Source organism: Microcebus murinus, chromosome 14 (assembly GCF_040939455.1).
Source record: "Microcebus murinus isolate Inina chromosome 14, M.murinus_Inina_mat1.0, whole genome shotgun sequence".
Lineage (NCBI taxonomy): Eukaryota > Metazoa > Chordata > Mammalia > Primates > Cheirogaleidae > Microcebus > Microcebus murinus.
The window spans coordinates 9,017,386-9,032,714 of record NC_134117.1 but is presented as its reverse complement, the minus strand read 5'-3'; the positions used below and the strand labels follow the sequence as shown (position 1 = coordinate 9,032,714).

The following is a 15,329-nucleotide window of genomic DNA, read 5'->3' as shown; positions in this document are numbered from 1 at the left end:
TTTCCATAGACTCAAATTTTCAAACAAGCATGAGTTTTCCTTACCAGGACAAAATGCAACATTCGGTATCTTCCCGGTACAAGGCTTTGACATTTTTATCCAAATCACCCTTTACAGGTATTTTGGACAAGGCACTCTGGAGAAATGAAATGAAAACCCAAAAAGCCAGGACCTACTAACCTTAACTATCATTTCGGGAATTTCAACTGACCTTCTCCACGGTGCCCTGGGCATCTCAAGCGTTTGGGGCCTTAGTCACGGAAAAACCGATAATACAGGCAGAGCCTTCGCAAGCACGTGAGTGATTCAAGGAACTAAACTAGAGAATGAAGAAAACCATCTTGCAGCTGCTGCATTGTAAAAAGGGGAGGGCAGAGTGCTGTCCACTGTGCAAAGCAGCGCCAGCGACCGGCCTGCCCACAGGGGTACGACATGACAGGAGCAGCGGCAGCCCCACTGCTTCCACGCTGGCCGCTCAGCCCTGCACAAGCCATCGCTGCAGAGCGGAGTGATCGCCGCTGCGTTCAAAGCAAGATCGCTGCTCACTGCTAACAGTCTCATGCAGGGCCACTGGGGTGGAGGCTGCACTCTTTCCTTCCTAACAGGACACAAGCAGCGCTAGGTTAGGACAGTCCTGGGCAGTCACTTTGCTCAGCTGCTGCTGTCACGGTTGCATCAGCATCCAACGTGGTGCAGCTGGTGATGGGGAGCTGAGCCTCGCTGCCACAGGTGACATGAGTCTGAAGGCAGCTGGCGGACAGTGGAGAGTCTGCACTCTGCGTCAGAGGAGACCCACTTCCTGCTCTTGGCTGGGCCGCAGACTTGTAGGAGAACCAAAACGAGAGGCGAGGTCTCCCCTTAGGAGAGATGAGCACCTGCCATGCAGGATGGGTGTTCCGAAGGAGGAGGAGATGTGGCTGCTAAGTTTTCCAGCGTGACGGGAATCCTAGATCTAAATCCTGGCCCTGGTGCTACTCTGCAGCGGCCCTGCTAAGAGCACGGAAGAGGCAGGGATGAGCCCCTTGACTGGACTGGAGGCAGATGGGCCCACAAGGAGACCCTCTCCCCCCACCCCAAGCTCTTAGGGGTATCAGAAATGGTCCTCTGCTTGACTCTGAGGAGCCAGTCACATGGCGGGTAACTTAGGATATAGCCACAGGCCCTGACGTCACCAAGCCACGTAATCCAGCATTTAGCCCTGCTGTAAATATTCAGTTCTTTGAGCCCCCGCTCAAATGTCATGCCCATAAGCCCTTAATCACGGCCAGTGCCTGTCTCTGGACCCCATCCAAACTGTCAATGTCTTTCTTGCAGCCTGGATCCAGATTTGGCACATGGTGAATTCCAAATGGAGTTGAACCTGAATTGCACAGGGAGGGACACTGGCTCCCTGGCCCAGACATTAAATCTTGGCATATGCAGCTCAGCATGCTGCTCCCTCCTTTTTTTTTTAACCCCAGGGCATATGGTCAGCTGAGTCTCTCACTGGGGCCATGGCATTCCAAGCAAGATCCCTCTACAAGGGCACGTGGTCCCTGAATATTTACTTCCTGGAGATGTACCACAAATATTTAATAAGTTAACATTTATCAAATGCTTTTACAATGAGAAGCACATTTACCAAACAGGATGTTTCTGCCCTTCCAGAAACCTTGGTACTCAATCAATATTGCCACCTGCAGTGCTGTTAATATTAATTTTCTTACACCATCGCTCCAGTATTTGATTCCTTGACATACCACCAATCCCAAATTTTATGAGCTGTGGCATTTTCCAAATGGATGCCCTTGGAAGCCACCAACATTTGAAACGCTGGACACCTTTGTAGGGGATATCCTACCATTAATCAGCCGCTGCTTAATAGCAAACTGAGGCTATGCAACAGGAACTTTAAAAAGATGGCAAACAAAAGCACAAAGTTTGAGTTGTTTTCAATCACTCTGTTTCTACAGCAATATTTAGTATAAACCTAAAGAAACTATCTTTCCAACAAAAATGTAAGATATGCCCTTCAAGGAGTCTTTCTAAATTCCTCAGATTTCCAGTGCTACAATTCTCTTGCCAGTTAGGCTAAATGCACACACCCCATCTTTGCTTTCACACAACGGGGAAGGTAATACCCAATAAACATATGAAAAGATGCCTACCCTCATTTACGACCAGGGAAATGCAAATTAAAACAATAATGAGACACTGCTATTCACCAGCTGATTAACAAAAATTAGATAGATCAATGTTATTCAGTACTTGGTAAATGTGTAGGAAAATAGAGACCAAATTGAGAATGGGAACATAAATTGAGAAAAACCTTTTTGTAAAATAATTTGGTCGTACCTATTAAAATTAGCAATGCAGATTTTTCTGGACCCAGTTAAATCTACTTCTAGAAATCCAGCCCACAGAAAATAGCATAATTACTTCTAGGCACATGAACAAAACTGTTGCTTCAAGCACTGTTTGTAACAGCAAAAAACTGGAATCCATCAAAGAAGAGAGTTATAAACATAGTTTATCCTATGTGAATTAATGTACAGTTCATTCCAACGGAATAGTATACAGCCATAAAAAGAATGAGGCACTCTTATGTTCAGACCTGGTAAGATATCAATATATAATTATCGATAAATGAAAAACAGATTGAATGCAAATAAGTGTATTCATGATTCCATTTTATATAAAAAAAAAAAAATACAGACACACGCACAATCCTGTAGAAGCCTGCAGGCCTGAAGGAATAAATGTGACTTGTATGAACATCACTAAAATCAGAAAGAATGTCAAATTGTTAGCAATGCACGTTATACAATTAAGTAGTGGGATTATGAATGTTGTTTACTTTCTTCTCATTTTCACCTCTCAAACTTGAGCAGAAATCGCTCGCACACATGACAAGAAGTAAAATAATACAGCTCCTCCGACACCCTCTCGGTAGGTGCCGCTCTGCCACTGAGCCGCAGCCTCTGTCCCTCCGGCAAACCAAGCACAGAGGCCAGGGAGCAAAGAAATCCCGTGCCCACCCACACAAGCACAGTTCTTTACTTTCATTCCTGCCCTTGGCCAAATCTTTGTGGAATTCATCATTATTTTTCATCTGCCAAGTAACAGACTAGGAGAGCATGGGCTTCAAAACTCTCGTCACCGCAGACTTTTAAAAATAACATTTCAATACAGAAACAAGGCAGATCGAAGCTGATGGCCTAAACTCTCGAGTGTGGTACAAAAAAACTGGATTCCACACACATTGCATACCCTGTCGATGGAGAGACAAAAGGTGGCCCCAACAGGTATTTTTCAAAATTTCTCTGTAACTAAATCTCTCAAGGTGCCTGTTAAATTCCTAGCTACCTCCAAGCAATGACTGGGAATGCAGATTTGGTTTGCGTGATACCAAAACACCTAGGTGAAAGGTCAAAGACTCAGGCTGTCACCTGGATGTTTGGCTTCCACGCTGCAAAAAAAAAAAAAAAAAAAAAAAATCCAGACTTTTCCAAATACCCAGGTGTTCGATAGCAAGCAGGATAAACACACAGAAGCTGGTGGGAAGTTCTACTCTGTGCCAGGTCAAATGCCGTGTCCCTGTGATGAGAAATACTGCCAAGATTTTCGTCTACCAGTATCGGGGTCCAATTTACCCAGGAATGCAGCAATCCCTTATAACCCTGGCCTTCAGGAAGGCACCCCATAGCTGCAATTCCACAGACCAGTTGTCATTAAGATGCACGTCTTACTCGCCCCCATCCCCCCCCGCCCCCCCCCCAGTTTCAGCAGGTGCCTGGAGGGCTACAAACCATCCCTCCCAAACGTGTTTGTGCAAATTGAGCTTACATGTGTCAAGGACTGTGGAGGCAAACACCTGTTAATGCTTAAACCTCAACCTTGATAGAAGAAGTTTGCTTTTCAGGAGGTGTCCAGGGAAAAGGGTGGGGCGATCTGATCCTCTGGACAAGTGAAAGAAACTCTTCCCTCCACTCAGTAAACAGCCACTGGATCTCCAGAGGAGGTGGGAAGTGAACTACAAAATGCAAGGCCGTTTTCTTAGATGCCTGTTGCCTTAGCACTTCAAAAATCTCAGGATCTTCCTCAAAAAGCTAAACAGAAAAATGCCCTATGACCCAGCAATTCCACTCCTAGGAATAGACCCAAAGGAACTGAAAGCAGGGACTCGAACAGACGCTCATACACCAGCTGCAACGTTATTCACAATAGCCAAAAGGTAGGAACAACCCAGCGTCCATCACCAGATGAATGGATAAACAAAATACGATATATCCATACAGTGGAATATAATTCAGCCATAAAAGGCAATGCAGTTTTGATTCACGCTGTGACAAGGAAAACCTGGAACACATTATGTTACGTGAAACAAGCCAGACACAAAAGGACAAATATACTATGATTCCACTTACAAGAGGTAGCTAGAATAGGCAAATTCATGGCGACAAAAAGTAGATTTGAGGTGACCAAGTGCTGAGGGGCAGGAGGGGAAATGGGGAATACCTGTTTAATGGGTACAGAGTTTTTGTTTGGGGTGATGCAAAAGTTTTAGACAGATATTGGTGATGGTCATACAACACTGTGAATATAACTGATGTCTACTAAACTTAAAAATGATCTAACCAGTAAATTTGTATGTGTATATTTTACCACTATTTAAAAAACACTCTTAGCCCACAGAGGTCCCGGAAGTTGCGAGAAGAGCATCGTACCCCCACCGTGCTGTCACCAGCATACCTGTGCCAGAAGACCTTCACGAGCTTTCAGGAGAAGCCATGATCGTCACTGTGTTTCTCATCTATCAGCAACAGTGTTCTTACAAAACAGGCAACCAGGTTTGAAGACAACAGTTTAGGAAGAGCATGAACCTTGGTGCAAAACCACCTGGGTCTAAACAGCAGCTCCGCCACCTCTGGGGCACAGGAGCCTCCCTCGGTAAAAGGACAAAATAACAGGCTGAGTGACCCGCCACTTAAGGGGCACTTGGACAGTCCCCACACAGGGGAGCAGTCAATAAATGTTGGCTGATATCAACCCATGCCTGTTTCCTCATCACAGACTGATTGATCTGGGAGATTAAGACTAAAACATCTTGGCTGAGAAAAATCTCAAGAAAGTATAAATATGCCGGTAAGTACGTTAGTCATGACTGTCCCCTAAACACACTTGCAGGTTAAGCATAGGATTTACATCAGAAAGTCTTTAAAATGACATCTAAGTAACTAACCTAGAAAATGTAAACCAGTTTAGCAGTGATGATAACAAAACATTTTTTAAGTTGTCTTATCTGAAACAGACTTGGAAATGAGCGGCCCATCCTCCGTAACGCTTTGCTCTCTGCCAAGGGGCTTCGTGGGAATATCGAGCCCTAGGACACATGGTGCTGGGAGCTTTTGTGCTGATTCCACAGCCATGTTGAAGAGTCCGTTATCCTGAGATTGCTTTTGGTCTATGTTCTTGGTACACTTCAAAGTGGTGTGAAAGATAGTTTTTAAGAATCGCCCCTGCTTAAGTCATTACCTAAGAATGAGCTGGGAATTTAGGTGGTCTATTAATTATCTCAGTGGTCTTCTTGCTTTTCTGCATTAAATAGCAATAACTGTTCAGAGTCCTATGAAATATCTAGCCATAAAGGTAACCTCTTTGTAGAAAAAAAAATGTGTGCTGTTGTTTAAGATGAAAAATGGCTGATGCTGAATTATGGTTATGCTCTTAAATCATAGTTCTTAGAGCTAGCAGGGATCAGATGTTCGGGATTATTTTCCCAATCTTCTCGTTTTAAGGTAGGGGATCTGAGCCACACAGAGCCTTAAATGCTCACCCATGGTCAAAACCGATGCAAAAGCCCAGGAATAAGGACAATTGGGGAGATATAGTCATGACTCAAGTCAAGCTTTACGATTATATTAAATTAATTACACATTAATAACATCCAACCAGCCTTTGCCCACATACTTAAAAAGAATAATAATTTGACTCTTAATCACCTAAGAGGGCTCAGCATGAATTCTTTAATAAACAAGACTGAACTGCAGGACCCTACATTGTTCTATTGGCCATTTTAATTAAAATGAGCTTCCTGTCCCATTTCATAATTCTCTCTGATTTTGTTTTGCTTCTTTTGGTTTTCCCTTCTCCCTTTATTGACCACAGATGCATACCGTTTCAAAATAAGCTGTAACTCAGGGGATGAGGGCCAAGGTGCCCAACCCATGAACAGGTAGAAAGAACCAGAAGGACAGACCACCAAAGCACAGTTGTGGTTTATGGAATGAGATTTATGAAGGACAAAGAAAAATAAATGTTTGTTTGCAGAAGCTTTGGGGTCTTTGCTTTCTGAAAAAAAAAAAAATGTATCTTGGAAAACTTGACACTTTGCTTTTTTTTTTTTTTTTGAGACAGAGTCTCAACTCTGTTGCCCAGGCTAGAGTGCCATGGCGTCAGCCTAGCTCACAGCAACCTCAATCTCCTGGGCTCAAGCAATCCTCCTGCCTCAGCCTCCTGAGTAGCTGGGACTACAGGCATGCGCCACCATGCCCGACTGATTTTTTCTATATATTTTAGTTGGCCAATTAATTTTCTTTCTATTTTTAGTAGAGACGGGGTCTGGCTCTTGCTCAGGCTGGTTTCGAACTCCTGACCATGAGCGATCCGCCCGCCTCAGCCTCCCAGAGTGCTAGGATTACAGGCGTGAGCCACCGCACCCAGCCTGCTTCTTCTTTAAATAAAGTGGCAGGTGGACATGAATCGGAGGAGTGGATTGTTTAGATGTCAGGCCCTTCACATTTTCAATCAGGTCTCTTTCCTTTTTGGGAAGTGCTAAAGAATGAAAAGTACAGAAATTGTACAGAATGAAAAGTGCAGAAATTGTACAATTTATAGGTCCTTCGGGTGAAATGTTCGGAGGCACATTTCTTTAAAAGTGTGCATAAGTAATGAAGAAAATATCAAAGAGAAAGCCCAACCCCAGGCCCATGCTCCCCGAACTCTGCCCTGTGGGACGGAAGCAGCCCAGGGCCAGCCAGGGTGCTCGGAGCCACGTGGGGAAGCCGGCAGGTGGGTATGGGCCTCTTTGACCTCCAGTGACTTCAGGACCTGGGTACCTGGGGTTAGCTTAACACTTCATTAGCAAGGATTATGCTTTATGTAACTACGGAATTTCTAAGAGTTTCCAGTATGCCCCAAACGAATGCCCAGTGCCAATACTGTTGTGAAAGCCCCTTACTCAATCCAGGTTAACCACCTCTGCGTGTGGCGAGCTGACCTCCCAGGCCACCCCGCCCCTGGGCCACAGCCTCTTTGTCCAGCAGAGAAAGTCTGGGAGGATAAGAAACTCACCCCAGTCACAGCCAGCACACCATACCCAAGGTGTCATACTCTCCCCCTTTTGCCTTTTTTTCATAAAGCAAAGCATATTTAAAATTTTTGTTCCCATATACTCAAACTCTAATTCTCTTTCACTCCAGAAACGACTCAAATATGACACAACAAAATCATTTCAGTCGTCTGTGCTCCACGGGGATAGGCCATTAAAGGCATTGTGTTGGGCGGGGTCCTCATTTTGCTTTTAGAATATAGGAGCCCTTCATCTAGCAGGATGTTGGCATAAATAATTAAAACTGAACTGCACCTGTTAAAAATCAAGCAGCATTTTCTCATTAGGCACACTTAGTCTTCCAGCATATTTATAATCACAAATTCAGATTTGCAAAAAGCTCCTTACCCAGAATAATGATGCCAGTTCCATTTATTTTGAGACCAGGAGTCTCTGGGGCTCAGCATTTCTCTTTGTACCTATTTGCAAGGCTGTCTTAATTGAAGAAATTAGTTAACCACCAGGATTTTGACCACTATGCTCACACTTAGATTGTATTTAGATAAATCTTTGGAAGTGCATCAATTATGTGAGTTTTCAGAGAGCATGCGGTGGTTCCAGCAATCATGATTTTAGTGGCACAACTCTTCCTTTCTAATCAGCATCCCCAGTGAAAGCTTTGTCTATTCGTTATTAACAAAGAAAAATTGTCTTTTTTAAAAAGAGCCAACCTTCCAATCTCATTGTATCTGGTCTAAGGACCGAACCAAGAACAAAAGGGCAAATCCCTCCCCTGCCTCCTGGTTCCACCAACAAGTATGAGTCGTGGACGCCAACTAAAGCATTTCCACTCCCAAGCTTCAAAGGTGCCCACCTGCCAGCAAATCGGCCTCACGGCTGTTTCACACATCAACCGCCCCCTACCTGCCCTTAGAAATTTACTCACAGGCTTTCCCCATTTTCCTCTGGCTTTTGACCTCCAGATGTTATTTCCTCAATGTTAAAACAAAAAGGCAAACACCTTGCAGAAGCAAATACTCCTTTAAAGATGAATAACTCTGTATGGTGTTTCAGCAAAGGGCGTTAGGGCACTTTTGGGTAGAGGGGAAGCTCATTTACCAAAGGCAGGGATGGAGTGGGGCTTCCTGACATCTAAAGTGAGGCTGGAACTGACACCAGACACGGTCCTTCCAGACATCCCTCTGCTGCCACCAAGAAATCCCCTCCCACCTGGCTTTTAAGGACCTGGGGTCCAAGCTGAAGTGTCTTCCATTCTACCCACTGTGCAGCTTCCCCAGATGGAGCCCAGTGATCCCCACGTCCCCTAGCATTCATGTCCTGGGGCAATCTCCTCCCTAGTGACTTGCTTAATGATAGAAACATGCAAAAGTAGTGATGTCCCTTTCATGACTGTGTTACAAAAGCCTGTGACTTCTGTGTTGCTCTACTCTCTCTCTCTCTCTCTCTCTCTCTGGCTCCTCTTGTTTGCTCACCCTGGTGGCAGCTGCCACCATCAGCCACCCTAGGGAGAGGCTCATGTGCTAAGGAACTATGGGTGGCCTCCAACTAACAGCTCGTGAAGAACGGAGGCCTTTGGTCCTACAGCCTGCGAGGATAGGAATCCCAACAGCAACCACGTGGGTGGCTCCCACTGCGTCCTTCAGATGAGACCCCAGCCTGAACTGACCCTTGATCACAGTCCCAGGAGAGACCTGGATGGAGAAGAAAGACTCAGCTAAGCCACACCTGGATTCCTGACCCAGTAAATGGTGAGACCGTAAATGTTGTTTAAAGCCACCACATCTCAGAGTGATTTGTTATGCAGCAAGAGGTAGCTAATATGCCCACTTATGTTCCAAATGCAACAATGAATTTCATAATAAGGTTTCCCTAAGTCTTCCTCATATGTTAAAGTCTTAAAGTTCTCCACTTCCATAGTAACAAACTTGGGAGATTCCATCTCTCTCTTTCTGAGACAGACTTCCTTCCAACTCAGACCAGAATCCTTCCCTTTATCCTTATTCTCCCAAAGAGCCAACATCGCCTTTGCTTGCACATCCGCGGGACAGCACACAATCTTGTGACTGTATCCCTATCACTGCCCCCATGGCCAGCTCTCCTGCTGCCTCCCCTGCTGGACTAGGAGCTGCTCGAGCCTGGGATGGCGCCTGGCATGGAAGGTGCTCAACCAACGTTTGCAGGATGGGTGAGCAAAGGCTAGAAGGAGCATGCCCACTCTGTAGGGAGACGGCTGTCAGTCTCAAACTCCCCAGGGAGTGATGAGGCTAAATTTCATGGCACTGTGTGACAGGCTCTTCAGAATCCTTGAAAAAGGAAGACAAGGGACGGCCTCTGTCATTTCCACCCGCTCTGTCTTAATGAGTAATATTTCGTGCTCCAGTCTCTAATCCAACTCCATTCACTATTCATGCAATCCTGCTCCAACACGGCAACGGGACTAAGGCTTCTCAAATTCCGCCCCAGTTTTAGTTTTACAAACTATAAAGCATATAGAAAACAGACTCTCAACTTTCGACCTTTCTGTTATTAAACTTTCCTCCCATAAAGAACAATGCAAATGGAGACTGCACTTTAAAATTACAAGCAAGTCCAAGGTAATCTTTTCTTAAACATCAAACATTGACATGATCGATTATGATAATTACTGATTTTTTTAAAAAAAATTCCTTCTAGTTCCTGCTGACTTTCAAGCACTTTAAAAAATAAACAGGAATTTAAGAAATAGAATATTTTGAAAGCTTAGTTCTACCTTGTAGCCTCCGATGCGATGCTCCTGCTTAAATTCCTTTCCGTTTTTCAGCCACCTCATGGTCGGTGTTGGATTCCCCCCAGCTGGGCAGCGAAACTTGACAGTGTTGGCCGCAGGAACAGCATGTAGCCGTTTTTCCATCTTTTCTGTGTTTGTCCAGTATGGGGCTCCTGTTTTGGAAAACAGCATTAAAATGTGGATAGATGAATAGCTTCATCTCCATGTGTAAACTACAACCAGGTAAGATCATTTCACTTCGTATATAAAAGATCTGATAGTTTTTACATCTTCGGGTAATATTTACATTTGGAAAATAGTTTCAGAAGTTTAGTCCAGCTGGCCTAGCCGAAGGTCCCAGAGAGGGACTACTTATTGGTTTATGTCTATTAACAGGAAAAAGCGTTTGAGGCCCGTTCTCTCTCTTGTTCTTGGTGCCAGAAAATAATTTCATGCCGAATCGTGCTTTAAAATGCTGCTTTTATACACAAATTAGCCACACATATAATAACAACAGCCGAGTCCTCCCAAAGTACATCATTTTAGATTGCCACACCTATTAAACACATATACACACTCGTAACTAGAAGTTGTCCCCCAAAAGTCTCACCAACTTATTCATGTGAGTTTTAACAAACACTCAATGGTATAAATTATTCTATTATGACAAAATAATCCAGGGAAGTATCATGAATTCCCCAGCATTTTATATGACAAATCAAAAAAAATCAATATTATTTTCATTTTTTTAATTAAAAAAACCCTTCTTTTTTCTCTTCAGTGGAGCTTAATGAATACCATTATCCTACCACCATCCCTAAGTGGATAACTTGATAGGAGGCCAGCAATTAAATGTCATGTAAAGTTGTATCCTGTAAATGGCCCTTGAAGTCATAAATACAAGGGGATTTTTTTTAACTCAAGAAAAGAGGTGAGGTTTTAAATCGCCAAGTGCATTTTATCTAAATAAGAGCCACAGCATCAGTCTGAATCTCACTGTGAATTTCACCCCTGCTGGTACTGGTGATGACCACGACCACCTGACTGCTTCTGCTGTGCTAAGCACTGCTTGATCAGCTCCTAACATGCCTAACACATGAATCCTCACAGCCACCCGGTGAGAAAGGCACTACCATAATCCCCGTTTACAAGTAGGTAAACCGAGGCACAGAGAAGTTAATTAACCTGCCAAAAGGCACGAAGCTCGGAAGCAGCACAGCCAGGATGTGAACCAAATCTGTCTCATGCCAGAGCCCACTGTCTTCAACCCCACTCCCCACGGTTAGGAAGAGCCAGCTTTTCCAGGGGTTGGGATCCGGAATCCAGACCTTCAATCACTCTGATGTTGGAGTCTAGAGTCTGGGGGAGCCCACTTGGGCCAAAGGCACACTCCCTCCTTCACTACTGTCCAGAACTTCCAATGGAGTCTTGTATATAAGTTAATTTCCCACGTGCATGCTTCTGTCTTTGCAAACTGGTAAATCCAACTCCCTGCATTCCCCGAAAGCATCCATCAACAGGGCTTTGCCGATACATAACTGTACTTATTTCTGATAAGGGTTAGACTGAGCGACAGCTCACATACCACAAACCAGAGGCAAAATGGTCCTAGGCAGGGACTTTGTCTCTGACACACATTCAGAAGTCTGCTCTATTCTATGGGTGACACAGCACGCCCCTGGCGGGGGTAACCATCCCCTTCCCTTAGCAGCCAAACCCTGGTACAATTAGGCATGGGAATCACTGCATCCAAAGCCCCTACCCCAATCTGCCTTGTGTTTTCTCTGGAAACCTGCTATAAAAGGTGGAGCTGAGATTTCCTAACAAGTGCATACAGTATCCTCCTTATCCCTGTGCATATCTAAGCGTCAAGGGATTTAGGTGGCAACTATGTAATGCCAAAACGGTGCAAAGAGACAGAAAACTTGGGGGTCATGTATGCCAGAGAGAGAAAGTAGGCAGGGAGGGCCAGAGGACAAGGTGCTGTGGTCTTTCCTTTGCGTCCCCAGCTGCATTTGCAATGAGCAGGTGGCTTGGGTGTCGCATGCCCATAAGCACACCTATTCTTTTGGGGGCTCACCAGGGGGTACTTGATTCCTATTCATCACAAGACTTCCAGGGCCTGGCACATACTGAAACAATTTCAATAATCTTTCATTTTAAAAGCTTCTACTTAGAAAAATCCATCCACAGCCACAGCCACTGAAAAGAAACCATTGAGAGCACAAAACAAATAATGAGCTTTGTGGCTACACAAAGACTTTTACAAATCTGACCTAAATGAAAAGCATACCTCATGCTGTCAGGTGTCTGCACTCATGTCATTTGTTTAAGTAAACACAATAGCCTATTCATATGAATTAGCTAAATATTAATGCAGTAACTTTTTCAGATAGCCTCAATTACACTGAGCTGGTCTTTGGGAATGTCTTTTCTTTTTCACATAAAAGAAATCAACAGATATGTGCTTATATACCATTGGGCATGATTTTTATGTTCCCTAAAATGTCATGAAGTAGGATTTAGCTTAAGGAACCAGGAATGTTCTTCTTTTCCACTTAGCCATCAGTAAGGCTGCAACGACACGGGGATGCCCCAGACCACGTGTGCCTGTACAGCCCTGACCTGCAGCAGCAGCACACTGGCCACCGCCGCCTCTGTCTTGGTGCCTTAGCAATGATTTAAGGACTAGGGTGAAAGAATTTCGCTGGAATTTCTGGCAGGAAGCCACTTTCCTAGGATGAGGTTCCAATCAGCAAAACTGCACATATAAAATCTGCTCTTGCAAAACAGATACACAATCACGCAGCAGGGTATGAGCACAACGCTTCTCATCAATGCGTCAGAGATCCAGGTGGGCGGGGCACCCACACAACTCATCACCAACCCTCCCCCAGGACCCCGCCCGTCTGAGCAGCTCCAACTCTGCCCAGCGCTAACACAGGCAGGACAGTCTCCCTTTGCCATGTCCAGCTCATGATTATCTTTAACGAACTTGGTACTGGAGGGGAGGGACTGTTTTGTTATTTTACAATGGCTCATCCTGAAATAAACTAGCTTTATGTGAAGCTTGAAGAAACTGGAAGATCTAGAAAAATAATAACACTCTAAGAAGAGCCCTACTGTTTCCTTCATCAGCAGCCTCATGTCCTCTGTCTTTCCTGCCACTTTTTGTCCTCTACGCATGCAGAAAGGCCATGGCCTCCAAAGAACTACGATGCCACAGGAGAGAAGCACAGTCCAGGTACTTGGACGAGCTCCTCTACAACCTAAGGATGCCTCCTTTACATCAAGGCTCAGGGACAGCTTTAACAACTTTCATTTGGAGAAGGAACTGGTTTAACAAACTAAAGACACACAAAAGCAGAGATGACCCCTGCACGGAGTACACGCTGAAGACAGCTGCTTACTCAAAATCTTATTTCAAATGAATCTGCAAGCCAGGAACACATCGGGTTGTTTTGAACTCCATATACCTTCCTTGGGGTATTAGGAAGAGCGGGTTTAAAGTCAATTAATAGAGGGAGAGTTGTGTGATAAACCTCGGATGGCAAAGAAAAATGAATTGTACTAAATCACCTGTAAAGCAAACGAGTTGACCTCAATGATAGGCATGGTCCCTTCTGATATAACATGTAGCAAAAGAAAAACGTTCTGTTAGTCATTAAATACTGAGGATGAGCAGATTAAAGGAACAGTAAGACCCAGCCACAATAAATGAATGAAAATTCCATCAAAGGTGTTGCACACCTGCCTACTTACTACCATTTTCTACACCAAAACAGTCATCGCATAGTAGTGACAATACTAAGCAGAATTTTACTTTAACACAGCAGAAGTTTCTTAAGATATGGTGAGTTAAAGAGAGATTTAGAACCCTGTAGAAATCTCCCGTGAAGTACTCCAGTGCAGCCTCTCTTTACCAACCATCCCATGGGGAAGATTCACCATTTTTTCCTGGGCCGCTTGTCCATTACTGATGGGCTTCCGACACCAGGGTATCTCAGCACTGAACAACATTCCATTTGACGTCTGCTGACCAACAAGAGTGGGGCACCCAGAGGGTACAGGTAGAGGCATCTTCAGCCCATGGAGCAGGCACTCAGCACTTATCAGACGGACGGATGGATGGGGGGCGGTGGGCAGATGGACCAATGGCTGTTAAAAGCCTTAGCTATATAATGAAGGAGTTGCTTTATACAGCACCTCCTAGTTCTAACATTCTTTCCAGGTATCTACATGCTCGGCAGCTATTGATCCTGTCAATGAATGGTAGGACTATAGGGTTTCTTCTGGCTCTGCAATTTAAACTTAATGAGAAACCATAGACTACGAGGCCTGCTCCCACAAAAGCCCTGATGTATCCCAATACTGACACCTAAGGTTTACAATCTACTCTCTCTCTGGAACCAAAAAGTGAGAACACGGCCCAATGATTTAAAGGAAAAACATGGAATCATGTTACCAGGCTGTACCAAAAGAGACTCGTGACCATCTGGCCCACAGGCTGATGTTATCAATGTCGTCCAGAAAGGTTAAGTGATTTGATCAAGGTCACACAGCCAGAGGCCAGGCTGAGGCCAGACCCGTCTCCAGCTCCCTGAGCAGAGCTATTGCAACCACTCCAGCCTGCCCTTTGAACTCTCCCATGGTAATCAAGTCAAAAGTTCAAGATTTATGTGAGTGGTGGATGCTGATGACTGCCAACTGTATTTTTATTGATGCAAAAATTTTTGAAAACACAGCCTGTTTCAGCTCCTAGATTAATTCTCACAAACTCCCCAAAGCCCCACTAAGGCCTCTGTCTTAAGTCTATAATTAGGGCTTTTAAAAATATCACTAATCAGAACATTTGAATGCTTTGACCCCTGACAGCAGTGGGGTAGGGGGGGGTGGGGATAATGTCTCTGAGACCTCCCCACTGTCCTTGCAGTAGACGGCAATGCATCTGTTTCCATTTGGCATAAACTAAGAGAAAACAAATCTACCAGCACATGAAGAGGTGAGACAGGGTATATAATTAGGACGGGCTATGTCTGTGGTTTTATTTGATAAATCTCATTAAAACAACAACTCGCTGGCCAGCAAGGCATTCAGTCAGAAACACATGTTTTAAAAACCAGGCAAGTTACCCACAAGTGAAAGGACCGAGCCCACTGGCAGACCAGCGCGCCCATGGGAATTCCCAGGATCTGCCAGCAAACTCCTCTGGTCATCAGCTATGCCTTGCGCAGGGCGGAGACTGAGAAAGAA

General features: G+C 44.6%; 1 protein-coding gene across 16 annotated transcripts in view; it reads right to left on the bottom strand.

The window, feature by feature from the left end:
- The window catches only part of FGFR2 (fibroblast growth factor receptor 2), a 103,174-nt gene that overhangs the window by 54,047 nt on the left and 33,798 nt on the right, over window positions 1-15,329 (bottom strand). For all 16 annotated transcript variants that reach the window (XM_012763636.2, XM_012763639.2, XM_012763638.2 and 13 more), the window contains one exon: window positions 10,080-10,249. In XM_012763636.2, the coding sequence (XP_012619090.2) occupies window positions 10,080-10,249 (170 nt within the window). The remainder of the gene's footprint in view (window positions 1-10,079; window positions 10,250-15,329) is intronic.